The 15907-nt window shown below is 40.1% G+C and overlaps 1 protein-coding gene across 3 annotated transcripts in view; it reads left to right on the top strand.

Moving 5' to 3' along the window:
* Positions 1-15244, top strand: part of MID2 (midline 2) — a 160722-nt gene extending 145478 nt beyond the window's left edge. For all 3 annotated transcript variants that reach the window (XM_060182618.1, XM_060182617.1, XM_060182616.1), the window contains exons 8-10: positions 6907-7068; positions 8932-9139; positions 10552-15244. In XM_060182618.1, coding sequence (XP_060038601.1) covers positions 6907-7068; positions 8932-9139; positions 10552-10954 — 773 coding nt within the window. In that variant the 3' untranslated portion in view covers positions 10955-15244. The remainder of the gene's footprint in view (positions 1-6906; positions 7069-8931; positions 9140-10551) is intronic.
* Positions 15245-15907: the final 663 nt, after the last annotated feature.

The following is a 15907-nucleotide window of genomic DNA, read 5'->3' as shown; positions in this document are numbered from 1 at the left end:
CACATTTTCCTTTTGAAAATGAATTCATTGAGGCGGGCAGGTATTGGCACATCTGGTTAAACAGGCATATTACCATGTGTAAGGACCCAGGTTCAAGCCCCCACTCCCCGTCTGCAGGGGGAACACTTCAAGTGCTGAAGGAAGCACTGCAAATGTCTGTCTTCTCTCTCAAATTCTCTTTCATACATAGCAAGCATAGAAAAAGGAAAAAAATGGCCACTGGGAGAAGCGGATTCATAGTGCAGGCATTGAACCCCAGTGATAACCTGTATTGAGGTTACATTTAATCAGCTAAAAAGTCATGGGCCAGGAGATAGCTCACCTGGTAGGCAAGGACCAAGGTTCAAGTCCCTAGGACAACACATGCACAGGAGGTATGCTTCACAAGCAGTGGAGCAGTGGTGAAATGTCTCCTCTCTTCTTCCCCCTTGTCTGTCTATCATCCTCTCTCTGGGGGAAAAACAGAAAAAGTTCTACTTGGAGCACTGGAATCATCAAGTCTCAAACTCCAAGGAAAGACCTGGCAGGAAAAACAAATAAACAAACAAACAAATAAACAAAACACTGTACAACAACAGACTTATGGATAAAGAAAATATGATACACATAGAGTGAAATATTATCTAATCTTTAAATAGAGAGGTGGGGGGGCGGAGGGTAGATAGCATAAAGGTTATGCAAACCGACTCTCCTGCCTGAGGCTCCAAAGTCCCAGGTTCAATCCCCTGCACCACCATAAACCAGAGCTGAACAGTGCTCTGGTGAAAGAAAGAAAGAAAGAAAGAAAGAAAGAAAGAAAGAAAGAAAGAAAGAAAGAAAGAAAGAGAGAGAAAGAGAGAGAGAAAGAAAGGTGGGGCCAGTGAAATAACTTACTTAGTAGTGTGCTGCTTTGCTAAGTGTGCAACCCAGGTTCACCCTGGCCCCCACTGTATTGAAGAAATTTTCGATGCTGTGGTCTCCTCTCTCTCTTTAATTTTTATTATTATCTTTATTTATTGGATAGAGATAGCCAGATATCAAGAGGGTAGGGGAAGAGAGAGAGACACCTGTAACACTGCTTCACCACTTACAAAGCTTTCTCCCTGCAGGTGGGGACTGGGGGCTCTAACCTGGGTCCTTGTACATTGTAACATGTATGTCCAACCATATGTGCCACCACCAGGCTCTCCTCTTTGTTTCTATTTCTTTGTCTTTATATTAAAAAAAAACAATTATGGGGGACCAGGTGGTGGTGCACCTGGTTGAGTGCATACATTATGGTGTTCAAGGACCAGGATTCAAGCCCCTGGTCTCCATCTGCAGATGGGAAGCTTCACAAGCAGTGAAGCAGTGCTGCAGGTCAGTCAGTCTGTCTGCCTATCTATCTCCCATCCATCTCAATTTCCCTCTGTCTCTGCCCTAAATAAATAAAAATCAGTTACTGAAGCAAAAAGAAAGGAACTCTGCCATTTGTGGCAACCTGGGTGAACCTAGAGGGCATTTTACTAAGTAAAATAAGCCAGACCCAGCAAGACAGACAGTGTGAAGCTGCTTGTATGAGAAATATTGAAGTAGTCAAACTCCACATTTTCTTTTTTTAAACTCTATGTATTTATGAGAGAGACAGAGAGGAAGAAGAGGAGAAGGAGAAGAGGAGGAGGAGGAGGAGGAGCACCAGAGCATCACCAGGCACATGAGATTCTGGGAAATGAAGGCAGGGCCTCATACTCCCAAGTTTAGCACCCTACTTACAGCACCAACTCCCAGGCCTTCCATATTTTAACCAGCACTGTCTCCCCCATGTGCTCAATAGGGCAATATATGCTTTCCTAACATGTGTGCCTGTGCTTGTTTTAACTCCCACAGTAATTCCTTAGTGGAGGTGGACCCAATAGACCTTCTCTATAAGATTCAACTGCCAGTTGTCCTTTAGCTTACTTCTTTGTGACACAGGTGAATCCTTGTGAGCAGTTCAGTACTCTTAATTCCCTTAACGGGTTCCTGGGAGGCAGGAATTAAGCCCCAGGGTCTGTCATCTTTCCCATGCCCTAAGTGCTTGTTTGATGAGCACAGAACGTAGTGTCTTTGGCCCTGGGTTATTCTCACCCTCCGCTTCACCTGCTGATCAGACATATGCAACCACCTTTAGAACTACTTGTCTTGGAGCTGGGTAGTGATGGCACACCTGGTTGAACACACATGTAACAATGCGCAAGGAACCGGATTCAAGCCCCCGGCCCCCACCTGCAGGGAGAAAGCCTTACAGTGGTGAAGTAGTGTTGCAGCTCTCTCTCTCCCCCTCTCCCTCTCCCTCTCCCTCTCTATCTATCTATCATCCTCTCAATTTCTGACTGTCTCTATCCAGTAAATAAATAAAGATAATAGAAAATATTGCAAGCAAATACACCTGCTTGGAATCCAACCTTAAAAAAATATTGAGGGGGCTGGTGGTAGCGCAAGGGGTTAAGTGCAAATGACACGAAGCTCAAGGACCAGCACAAGGATCTGGGTTTGATCTGTAGGCTCCCCACCTGCAGGGGGGTCGCTTCACAAGTGGTAAAGCAGGTCTTCAGGTGTCCATCTCTCTCTCCCCCTCTCTGTCTTCCCTTCCTCTCTCCATTTCTCTCTGTCCTATCCAACAACAATAACATCAGTGACAACAACAATAATAACCACAACAACGATAAAACAAGGACAACAAAAGGGGAAAAATAGCCTCCAGGAGCAGTGGGTGCAGGCATCGATCCCCAGCAATAACCCTGGAGGCAAATTTCAAAAAAAAAAAAAAGGATTGAGATGTCTTCTACAAATACCCACCATTGTCTAAGGAGGTTTAATGCATTATTTTGTTGTATTTTCTGGTGCAAGGGGGGAGTGAGATTCAAGGCAGCTACTCCACTATGATTAAGTCTCTGAAAGTTCAGTTCTATTTATTTTGCAGTATGGACTTATGAATCTTGTTTATTTATTTTTAATTTTGGTCACTCCCACAGCCTTACCACTGCAGGTTGACCTTTTAAAATAATAAGAGAGATGCAGAGACAAAGAGTCAGAGGGAAAGAGACTACAGCACCAAGCTTCCCCAGAGTGGTAGGGACCTTGAACCTGAGTCACATGCATGAGAATTCTTTTTCTTTCTTTCTTTCTTTTTCTTTCTTTTTTCTTTCTTTCTTTCTTTTTTTTTTTTTGCTAATGGTTTTAATTATCCCTTTACATATCTTGCTGTTCAAATTAGTGAGGACCTTTCAACCTGAGTCTGAGTCCTATATTCTTCCATCATTATCTGGAGCACTATGTTATAAATCAGCACAGCAAAAGGTTCTAGGCTTATCCTACACCAGTTTTGAAGTCAGCCATTTTTTCCAATTATCCCTAGATCATTTTAGTGTTAGAGACCAAGGCTTGGGTATTGACATACACATAATAAACTTGTGCATACACACACACACATACACACAAATACACCTAAATGATAGACATGCACACATACCTAACATGCACATTTGCATATGTGCAGGTTTACATAGCTTATATGTTTTGGAAATTTTTTGGTTCATACTAAAATCAATTCCAATTTATGCTCACAACTTTTGTTTTGTTGTTTGCTTGTTTGTTGCCAGCGGGATTATACTGGCACTCCAGCCTGCACTATGAATCTAACACTCCCAGTGGCCATTTTTCTTCTTTCTGTTATTTGGTAGAGATAGAGAGAAACCAAGTGAAAGGGGAAGATTGAGAGGCAGAGATAACGAGAGACCTACATGACTGCTTCACTGCTTGCATAATTTCCCGCCTGAAGGTGGGGAATGAGGGCTTAAACCCAGATCTTGCATGGTAACACATGTGTTCTATTGAGTGTACCACTGCCCAGTCCCTACCCTCAAGTTTTCTTGCTTTTACTATCCCATATTTGCAAATCCCTGCCTTCTCGATTAAAGTCTTGACTCTTAACATTAACACATGTACTAATTTACACAACTCCATAATGTATCTAAAATAGTTTCAGAATTTCTTTGCTCAGATGACTGCAAAAACAAACAACAGTTCAGAGTTTGCTTACAGTTCTGCTCCCACTCCCATCCCTTTGGTGTGGTTGTTTTCTATTTAAAATTCAGTTTAGCTCATTTGTTTTAGTTTGCCTTCAGTTTTGGTCCTCACTATTCACATTCATATTGATTTCATTTAAATATTTTGAATGTGTAAGAACACAACATTTTTCCAAAATAGGAAATTATACCAAAGTTACACTGATTCTGGGGGTCTGGTGGTAGCGCACGTGGCGCAAAGAGCAAGGACCGGCATAAGGATCCGGGTTCAAGCCTCCGGCTCCCCACCTGCAGTGGAATCGCTTCACAGGCGGTGAAGCAGATCTGCAGGTGTCTTTATCTCCCCCTCTCTGTCTTCCCCTCCTCTCTTCATTTCACTCTGTCCTATCCAACAACGAACGGCATCAACAACAACAATAATAACCATAACAAGGCTACAACAACAAGGGCAAAAAATGGGGAAAAATGGCCTCCAGGAGCAGTGGATTCATGGTGCAGGCACTAAGCCCCAGCAATAACGCTGGAGGCAAAAAAGAAAAAAGTTATATTGATTATTTCCTATGTCTTTTTAATCCCATTCACTTACCATCATTCCTTGTAGGAATTCAAACTTCCACTATTTTTCAGGTTTCCCTCTTATTATTATTGCTATTTAATAAAATCCAAGCAAATACATGCCTGTTCTGTTATTTGCTTTTCTTTCTTGGAGAAAAAAAATGACATCTCATAAATTCTTTTTGGCGATTATTATTACTATTACTTAACAAAAAAAAAAGAAAGAAAACCTAGAAATCTCTCCATATCAGTTTTTTTTGTTTGTTTTTTGCCTCCAAGGTTATTGCTGGGGCTTGGTGCCGACACTACGAATTCACTGCTCCTGGAGGCTATTTTTCATTTATTTATTTATTCCCTTTTGTTGCCCTTGTTGCTTTATTATTGTAGTTATTGTTGTTTTTGTTGTTGCATAGGACAGAAAGAAATGGAGAGAGGAGGGGAAGACAGAGGGGGAGAGAAAGACAGACACCTGCAGACCTGCTTCACCACCTGTGAAATGACCCCCCCTGCAGGTGGGGAGCCAGGGGCTGGATCCTTACGCCGGTCCTTATGCTTTGCGCCACCTTGGAGGCTATTTTTTAACATTTTGTTGCCCGTGTTGTTAACCTTGTTGTTGTCATTATTATTATTGTCATTGCTGCTGTTGTTGTTGGATAGGACAGAGAGAAATCGAGAGAGGAGGGGAAAGAAGAGAGGGAGAAAGACAGACACCTGCAGACCTGCTTCACCACCTGTGAAGCGACCCTTCTGCAGGTGGGGATCTGAGGGCTGGAACCAAGATCCAGGATCAAGGATCCTTACATAGCGATCCTTGCACTTCCCTCCAAGTGCGCTTAACCTGCTGTGCTAAGAAGACCCCACCCTCCATACCAGTTTTTAGAGACCCTCTTCTTTCTTTTTTCACAGCTGCATAATACATTATAAAAATCATTTTGTGTTGTTGCAAATATATATAAAACTCACGTATTTCCTTTCATTTTAATTTCATGTGCAGTTTATGCTTCATTGTGTGCATTGGAACACAAATAGACCAAGTCTCAGCCATTGTGCCTTTTCCTTACCCTTACTGTCTTTCGTGGGAATCAGTGAGCATCTCTGCCAATTCTTTTTATGACATATCTGTTTACTTTCTCTCACTGTGCTTCTTTTACTGGTTTTAATTTAGACATTTCTACCTTCTCCCAACATCAATTATAAACCGTGATCAGATCTCTTTCAGAACACTCGTTATCATTTTTGGTTTTCAACCTCACTAAACTGTTTCCAGGAGCTGCATAGCAGTGACTAAATTCATCATTCATTTTCCTTGCCCTTTCCTTTGCATCGTCTAGTGGAACTGTGGTTTTAAAATCAGTAAACTCACTGAAAAGCAGGCAGAAGATAGAAGTCTACATCATCCATGGACTAAGATATCAATCCTGCTTTTACTGAGTTTGCCAAATACATGTTTTTAATTATGTACATTTTTCTCTGTTTAGGTCAGTATTTATGGTCTAAAGAGTTTCAAATGCAGAAACCTAGCACTCTGATCCTTTTCTATAATTGGGAAGGAAGAAGGTTCTGGAGAATAATTAAATTCCTAAGTCACTTAACTTTGAATGAATAGCAGAATCAAAACCAGAGGGGTAAAATTGAGTAGTGTCAAGTGAGGAGATGGTATTTCCCTTTAGTTATCATTCAACTCCTTGACCTTGGAGCCCAGCTGATTTTGGAAATCAGAGTGAGAGATTAGTGACAAGCCCCAAGAGTTTCCCTGCATTGCATTTAATAAAACACTGTTTTTCTTCCCATTCCTTGAGATGTAGTGGAGAGAACGCTGGACTAGGATTACAGAGACCAGTGTTTTACTCTCAGCACCATTACCATATATCCATAATTGTACACATGTCAGTTTGCTTTTCTAAATTTTTATTCTTTGTTTATAAGAATGAGGGGAAAAATTATGTATATGTGTCTTTTTGGTCCTGGGATTCCATGTGTCTGTGCTTTGCACAAAACTACACCATCCATACAAAAGACCTAATATTCAGAGATGTAGAGTCTAGACCATTGGGATAAAGATGTAGTCACCCCATGCAAGTGATGATTCTGTGGTTTTGGGATAAATAATGGCTTTTCTGCTACTATTTGGTAAAACACTGAAGCTTTTACTAGTGATGATGTTCAATTGCCAGATGCATGGAGCCTGACATAAGCCTGACTCCATTGGAGAAAAGAAGCTATATCTTCCAGGACTGAAATGAAACTCTCCGGGGAGAGGGAAGTTTATGATGAATGCTCAGTGTGCTTCTGCTTGTTAATGCTCTTGTCTTTGCCTACGGTACAGGCCTGTATAATTCTGTGGATAGCTGGATGATTGTGCCCAACATTAAACAAAACCATTACACGGTGCATGGACTCCAGAGTGGGACGCGCTACATCTTCATTGTTAAAGCCATAAACCAAGCAGGCAGCCGGAACAGTGAACCTACTCGACTGAAAACAAACAGTACGTGTCGTGGTTCCTAAAAGAGAGCTCAGTGACTCCCTCCATGCCGGGGCATGAGCTTAGCCTGAGCAGTGCAAGGGAACAGAAGCACTGGGTAGAGGAACTTTGGTATTATAGCTTGAGTTTTGGACAAGGAGCTTGTCTGTGCTCCTGGTACATATATGGATATATATATAGTAGCTGGAGACTCGGAGGGATATTTGTGAACAGTTTTTCCCTGTACTTCATCCTCCATTCTTGGGTGTGGCAGGGGGCAAGGAGCAACTGAATAAAAGATAACCTGGTAAAAATCTGACAACAGAGAAGCCCTACTAACTTTTGACTGTAGATGACAAAAAACATAACTTAGTTTAACAAGTAGTATTTGTTAGTAAGCTAAACACAGTGATTTTTTTTTTTCTCTTACAAGACAAAAGGTTTGAAAGAGGTAGGTCAGGGCTGGTCTAATAACTCTGTGATATAGTAAAATATCCAGACTTCTCCCTTTTTTCATTCATTTTTGTTTTTGTTTAAATTTATTTGTTAATGAAAAAGGTAAAAGGCTTAAGAGAAAGAACCAGACATGAGTATGGTACATGTGCTGCTGGGGATTGAACTCAGGACCACATGTTTGAGAGTCCAATGCTTTATCCACTGTGCCACCTCCCTGACCATATTTTATTTTAACCAGAACACTGCTTAGCTCTTATTTATGGTGGAGGGGATTGAGCTTGGAACTTCACAGCCTCAGGCATGAGAGTCTTTTTGCATGACCATTAGCTATCTCCTCATGCCCCTTCTCCCTTTGTGTATCCGGCTATTACCACATAGTCACAACAGGGCCATAGCAACTCCTAGATAGTCTTTTTTTCCTTGTTGAGATAGGAAGAAGGGAGAAAGGGTTGGTTGACATGACAGCTATTTTTAACAGGAAAGTAGGCACTGTCCCAGACTTTTCCATCTTATTAGTAACTCCAAGTACAAACGTAGAGGCTAGAAATTTAACTATTTAACTTTTCTGGTCTCTGTAGTGAAAGTGGGTGAAAGAAGAAAGAGTAGGGAATGGGTTTTGTGCCTTGCAACAGTGTCAGGCATAGATGCATCTTGTACAACCTAACTTTTGCCATACACAGCTATTGGCCCCCAGAAACTGGCTTTGTCTAATGGTGATAAGGAAATCTCTGTTGTGAATAATCCTACGTAACAGCTGTGTTTGGTGAATATTGATGATGCAATGGTGGCTCTAACAAAGTCATCTAATTATATGTTATTTATATACTAATTGTACATGGGCAAAAAAAAATCCAACTGCTGAATTCTTCTTAGTTTGCTTTTGTTTTTGCCACCAAACAATAATTGTTTCATCAGTTTGTCTAACTTTCTCTCACCTCAAATATTATTGTTTCTAAAAATCTACTTAACTGAACCAAACAGTCCACTGAAATAAAGCAAAGTCAAACACACACACACACACACACACACACACACACATCTATGGTTGGGGGGAGGCTCAGGTCCTGGAACATGATGGCCCAGGAGGACCTAGTGGGGACTGAATTGTTCTGTGGAAAACTGAGAAATGTTATGCATGTACAAACTATTGTATTTTACTGTCGACTGTAAATCATTAATCCCCCAATAAAGAAATTAAAGGAAAAAAAAACACATTTGAAGACATGACACTTTGAGAACCTCCTTCACGAGATGAAAAGAAGATGACAGCTTATTCCCATGTAAAATGTTGGCTTTTGGCTTGATTTCTTAGCATAATCAATTTGCACTGACCGAAGAACGAATATCCTATCAAAGCTCCCTGGGTAGTGATGGAGAACAAAGATAGAATTCTTAACCTCATGTGTTGTCTCTTTCATACTTTTTTTCCAGGCCAACCCTTTAAACTAGATCCCAAAATGACTCACAAGAAGTTGAAGATCTCTAATGATGGATTGCAGATGGAGAAGGATGAGAGTTCTCTGAAAAAGAGTCATACCCCAGAGAGGTTTAGTGGCACAGGCTGCTATGGGGCAGCAGGAAATATATTCATTGACAGTGGCTGCCATTACTGGGAGGTAGTCATGGGCTCCTCAACATGGTAAGTGAATTATACTTTTCTCTTCTTACCCCTATCATTAGGTTCCCAGGAAGACCTAGTTCTATAGTACAAACATAATGTCTGGTAGTCTAGCTTCAGAGGGATATGATGAAAATTAGTCCTGAAAAAAAGTTGCCAACATTTTTTCATTGCTGAAAGTGAAACCAAGACATTATACATACGTGATACCACTCTCTCCCAGACCCGGAGAGAGAGACAACAAAATACTACTCCACCATCCATAGAGTTATTTCACCCATTTTCATTCTTGGTGCTGGGTATTGAACCTAGAGTTTAATACATAGCAGGCATACGCTGTATCTACTGAAGCACCTCCCTAGTCCCTGCCAGCATTTAAATAAAATCATGGAGAATATACTGGGCTAGGTGTCAGAAATTGCATTGCAAGGCAGGGGTAGATAACATAATGGTTATGCAAAGAGACACTTGTGCCTGAGGTTTCAAAGTCCCAGGTTGAATCCCATGCACCACAATAAGCCAGAGCTGAGCAGTGCTCTGGTTAAAAAAAAAAAATTGCATTGCTCCAGCAGGGGAGAGTATGATGGTCATGCAAAAACAAAACAAACAAGGAGTCAGGTGGTGGCGCAGCGGGTTAAGCTCATGTGGCACAAAGCGCAAGGACCTGCATAAGGATCCCGGTTCCAGTCCCCCGCTCCCCACCTGCAGGGGAGTCGCTTCACAGGCGGTGAAGCAGGTCTGCAGGTGTCTTATCTTTCTCTCTCCCTCTCTGTCTTCCCCTCCTCTCTCCATTTCTCTCTGTTCTATCCAACAGTGATGACATCAAGAATAACAATAATAACTACAACAATAAAACAAGGGCAACAAAAGGGAAAATAAATATTTAAAAAAACTAACCAAACAAACAAAAAAAAACTTTCGGGAGTCGGGCAGTAGTACAGCGGGTTAAGCGCACATGGCACAAAGCTCCAGGACCGGCTTAAGGATCCCGGTTCAAGCCGGGGGCTCCCCACCTGTAGGGGAGTCGCTTCACAAGTGGTGAAGCAGGTCTGCAGGTGTCTATCTTTCTCTCCCCCTCTGTCTTCCCCTCCTCTCTCCATTTCTCTGTCCTATCCAACAATGACAACAACAATAATAACTATAACAATAAAACAACAAGGGCAACAAAAGGGAACAAATAAATAAATAGTTAAAAAATATTTTTAAAAAATTAAAAAAACAACTTTCATACCTGAAGCACCAGAGATCCCAGATTCAGTCTCCTGCATCACCATAAGCCAGAGATGAGCAATACTCTGGCTAAATCAATAAACAAATAAATGCAAACTACTAAAAGAAGAAACACATTCTATTTCTTTATATATTCCATGTGGTGTCTAGCACAACTCAGATAATTAGTAAATGCTTTTTTCTTTCTCCTCTTTTTCTCTCAGGTATGCAGTTGGTATCGCCTATAAATCAGCTCCCAAGAATGAATGGATTGGCAAGAATGCTTCCTCATGGGTGTTCTCTAGATGCAATAGTAACTTTGTAGTGAGACATAACAACAAGGAAATGCTGGTCGATGTGCCCCCACAGTTGAAACGTCTGGGTGTCCTTCTGGATTATGACAACAACATGCTGTCTTTCTATGACCCTGCTAACTCTCTCCATCTTCATACTTTCGATGTGACCTTTATTCTGCCAGTTTGTCCAACATTCACAATCTGGAACAAATCCCTAATGATTCTGTCTGGCTTGCCTGCTCCAGATTTTATTGATTACCCTGAACGGCAGGAATGCAATTGCAGGCCTCAAGAATCCCCTTATGTTTCTGGGATGAAAGCTTGTCATTAGGTTTCAAGAGAGCATATAATTCACTGGCTCTCCAGTTCAGCAGGTTCTTCCCCTAAACCTCAGTTAGTGTTCAATATACAAGATATAAAATAAAGTTTATTTGAAGCATCCAAAATAATTAGATATTATAGATTTAATTTCTGTGCATTAAAGCTTGTATTTGAATTAATATATTGATTTTCTCAGAATAAATTATCTGAGTTGCCTGAGTGCAAGCTATGGAAGAAAAAAGACTTCCTCTTGTCATTGAAGAATTTAAAATATCCAGTGATTTAGGAGTATACACAGTATTGGAAGGAGCTAGGGTAATTCTGAGTAAATAATCTAGAAAGATGCTCTGAATGAGGTGGAAAGTGAGGGTGAGTGGGGACATCAGCCTTTCTAGTAGTGATTACTTTAGCCAAGAAGAATTTTAAAGTATCAAATGACCACATATTATATATAGCTTTTGATTAAAAAAAACTACCAGTAGGGATTTATTGTAAAGAAAACATGTATGTGTATATAATACACATATAAAATGAATAAATAATATATGTTATATATTCATTTTATTATTATATATGCATTGTAATAAACTTTAAAATTTGCTTATTTGAGTGAGAAACATACTTAAAGGCAACATAAATTATATTATAGTACACATTTTTGTTCCATAAAGGGAACACCAAAATCAGTCAACATTTCTCCCTTTCTCCATTTAACCTTCCTTCCGTCTGCCCCCCCACACACACATACATACATGCAATTACAGTAATAATGTAGGTGGTGGGAAGAAGTCTAGGCTAGATAAGGAGAGATTGGGAGGAAGACTCCACAGAAGATGCTGCTACATAGAAAAACTGATCCAGGTAAAAGTACATCATGGAAATTCTTCTCAATTGCTAAATATTCTTATCATAAAACATTTCTAAGAAGTGCACTCATTACTCTAGTACAGTTACTAGAATTAGGCTCAAAAAGAGAGATTCCTTAGACGCCTGCTTTATTTATTCAGTCAGTAATAAAGGATGGAGTGTTACAGACCCAACAACTATTAGCATTTAAATATATTTGTATTTTCTGACAAGATATTTCTGAACTGTTTACTAATGACTGAGAACAGCTTATTTTCTTTAACAGGTTATATAATCATTCCTCTTGCAACCTCATTTACAGTATTCATCTGCCTTGCCAACCCTTCATGACAAATGCAGATAAAAAGGATATTCCCAGTCCTCATAGCTAGAGTTGAAGGGCATTACACTTTATGGTCTGTGCTTTTTATTAGTTCCACTACAGGGGTTGGGGGTGTCTGAACCACAGCTTTCTTTTTTTCTGATAACTAAATGTTTCAAGGAGTCTACCTGGGAGTTGTAAAAATATTACTGTTTTGCAGAATGTTAGCTGTAGTAAACGGCCAGATCGGAGTCTTGAAACAATACCAAAGCTTGTCTGTGCTTCCTCATCCACTTTGGTGGATGTCCATTTATTAATTCATTTAACAAACTGTTGGATTCCAGGTGCCATACTGTTGCTGAAATATTGTTAAACACAGTCCCTGCTGTCAAATGGCTTATTACTATTTTCCAGGGGGGAGATGAGCTGATAAATCCCCAGAAGTAACTTTTATTGTTTGTTTGGTAGACATGGAAAAAAGACTGATGCAGATACAGGTGGCTGGCTCAAACGTTCTTATCTAGTGACAGTCAGTTTTTAGGTTTAAACAAATCAGATGCACTTACTGCTGAACAGCCAATGAGGAATTTGCAAGCCCAGTAAGGTTCAACGGTACTGGGAAAGAGTTTGCTGTACTAGGAAATCTTTGAACTGAAATAGTTTCTCTACAACTAGTGTTGTAACCAAGGGCAAGTACTTCATTTCCCCAAGCCTCTGTTTTCTCTCCTGTAAAAATACCTACCTCACAAGGCTAGCGTTAAGATTTCGAAAAGATAGCACATGTAAACTGCCTAGCACAGTGCCTGGTATTTAATAAGTGTAACTATTATAAATATTATTCTCCTTTACCTGACCCGAATCCTAGACTTAATACTACAAGATGTATGCCCTTCATTTCTAAATTCTTCTGGTTTGTTCTAGAGCTTAACCTCCAGTTTTTTTTTTTTTTAAGCAAAGCAAAGGATTTTCTCCCTTTATATGGGATAAATAAATAAATAAATAAATAAAAAACCTTCTGCTTTCCCAGCTGTTGTTTTGTTCTCCCAGCCCCATACACACTTGTTACTTTGGCCAGACTAAACTACCCAACTTGTTCTCTTGTCCTGAAAACCGCAACATTATAAACAGTGCTGCTGCACAGAGTAAACAGTAGGAATGTTCTCAAAGTAATGAAATAGTTTGCAAATGCTATAAAGTGCAAAACACTTTAGTTCTCTCCCAGCCCAATTTATTTTGTCTTTAAGTCTCCCACACCAATTGCTTTGAACCCTTTAGGTTTTAGTGCCCTGAGACAATTTCCCCACCTTGCATTTGATGTTACTTTGGAGTTCCTTTCCCACCTCTGTCTTTCTCAGCCAGACTACCTACTGACTGACACCCAAACTCACCTCTCCCCCCACCCCACTGGGTTATGTTCTCTGCCAAACATCCTGAAGATCTCAAGCCCCAACAATAATCACAATTTATAGCAGTGTTTTTGCTACATGAGTGTGCTCCTCGGATAACCTGTGTTAAAATTTACCTTTAGGGTTTGTGCAGAGAACTGATTCTTAGACCATACCCCCCACCCCATCTACTTAAGAATATCAGGTCAAGAGGTGGTGGTGCCACTTCACATTTCTAATGAGCTCACCAATAATTCTAATGCACACAAAAGCCTGACTTACAAAATATCACTTCCCCTACTAGACTGTGAACGTCTTGAGGGCAGGGGCTGTGTCTTTTGTTTTTGTATTTTTAACACCTGTCATAGTGAGTGGAGCTGCATAGTTATCTGGTTAATGTTAAGTGAATGGATGTATAAATGAACAAGTAAGTAATCAAATTTCCCTCATGTACTCCGATATCCATACTGGTGTTTGTTGCTAATATTTACTGGGCAGAAAAGCTTGATTAATTTCCCCATTTAGGCTCTGTTAATATTATTTTGCAGATGTTCCAAGGATCATACATGTAAATAAGCACTGTCCTCAAAAGCCATTTGTTAGTTATCTTATGGAATTGTCTGGAGCATATGACATCATTCTTTTATTCTTTGAACATAGATTTAAATTTTGGTTACAACCAAAAATCACTCAGTGTTAATTCTACTAAACTGGGTTTGAAGTAAGCAATGAAGTTTCTCAGCAGAAAATATGGAAGTTCTTTCCAAGAAATACCGTAATGGCATAGTATTCAGTGGAAACTTTCAAAGAATGTTAGCAGTGTCAGAGACCTTAAGAGAAGTCATTGACTACCTCTAGCTAAACTCAGTTGGACAAAGGGAATAAGACCTATATTTAACATCACTAAGGAAGGTGATTCCATAAGTCTTTGTTGGTCTGTTCAGTATATTTTACAATCCTTTCTGCTAGAAAAAAAAAATTGCTTGCAGTTTATGCTTGTTTCCGCTTTTTATATTGTCTTATTGAAGAAAGCACAAAATAATAGAAACAAAGTTTAACCTGTTTTGAGAATATGGAAGGAATTTTAATGCTACATTGGAGTTCTGGCTCCTTATATTGAATACATAAGGATAACTGCATCTGGATGTGTTTTTACCATATTATCTCATTGTGTAACTTTGAATGCAAGCAAAATTCAGATTGCAGCAAAATCACATGTTCTTTTCAGTTAAAATACACTAGGTGAATTTTCTAAGCTTCCATAGTTTACATATTTATATATGACTACCTGGATGGAACAATGAACCTTTTGATAAAGTGAAATATTTGATACCATTTCCTCCACAGAATGGAGAATGTGAGGCTGATGGATAAGAACCACTTCCATGGTGATTTCAGTTCTGAAGCCATTTTCAGCCTGAGACACTGGGCAATATTTGGCTATACAAGTTGGTCAGGTTGACTGCCATGAGTTCACGCAAAACTGCCTTTTACGGTTTGATCTGCCGGCTTTAGACATATGCTGTGTTGTTATTGGCTAGAATATTTATTAGACTATTGTTGAACTATTTTTTATTAAATGCTTTACCCCAGGCTTGTTTGTACTGGGAACTCTGAACCAAGAGTGTCTCTCCTAGTGACATAAATCTGAGCATCTGTGGGTTTCACAGCCTCATCCCACTAAAAATATCCCACCCCATCCAAAATGCTATATTATGAAATAAATAAATATATATGTATTCATGAATTCCTGATTGTCTCTCACTGGGTTTTCATTGGGGGAAAATTAAAAGGAGGATGAACATGAGTTAGTAGAACTAAATAACTTGGGGCAATTATCATATAATAGGTAGAAATTTGGGCAGAGAAGACCCAGGGAATCTGGAAACAGATCCAATTGGGAAAACTTTGGTTTGTGGAGTAGGAGGATACTGTCAGAAAGATAATGACCAAGTGAACTCTAGGGAACAAGCTATAGATTCAGGGATCAGGGGAGAGGGTGAAAATTATGGAAGAACAAACAAAATCACAGTGGTGGAACCTACCAGTCATGGTAGGTCCAGAAAGCATTGAGATGACTTGGTATTAAAACACCTAACGGGGGACCAGGCGGTAACGCACCAGGTTAAGTGCAGATGGTGCAAAGTGCAAGGACCGGCGTATGGATTCCGGTTCTAGCAACCGGCTCCCCACGGCTGCAGCAGGTCTCTTCACAAGTGGTGAAGCAGGTCTGCAGGTGTATGTCTTTCTCTCCTCTCAGTTTCTCTCTGTCCTACCCAACAACAATGACAGCAATAACAATAACAACAACGACGATAAGAAACAAGGGCAACAAAAGGGAAAAATAGCCTCCAGGAGCAGTGGATTCCCAGTGCAAGTACTGAGCCCCAGCACTAACCCTGGAGGTAAA

Source organism: Erinaceus europaeus, chromosome X (assembly GCF_950295315.1).
Source record: "Erinaceus europaeus chromosome X, mEriEur2.1, whole genome shotgun sequence".
In the NCBI taxonomy this organism is placed as follows: domain Eukaryota; kingdom Metazoa; phylum Chordata; class Mammalia; order Eulipotyphla; family Erinaceidae; genus Erinaceus; species Erinaceus europaeus.
This window is presented reverse-complemented; position numbering and strand designations above follow the sequence as displayed.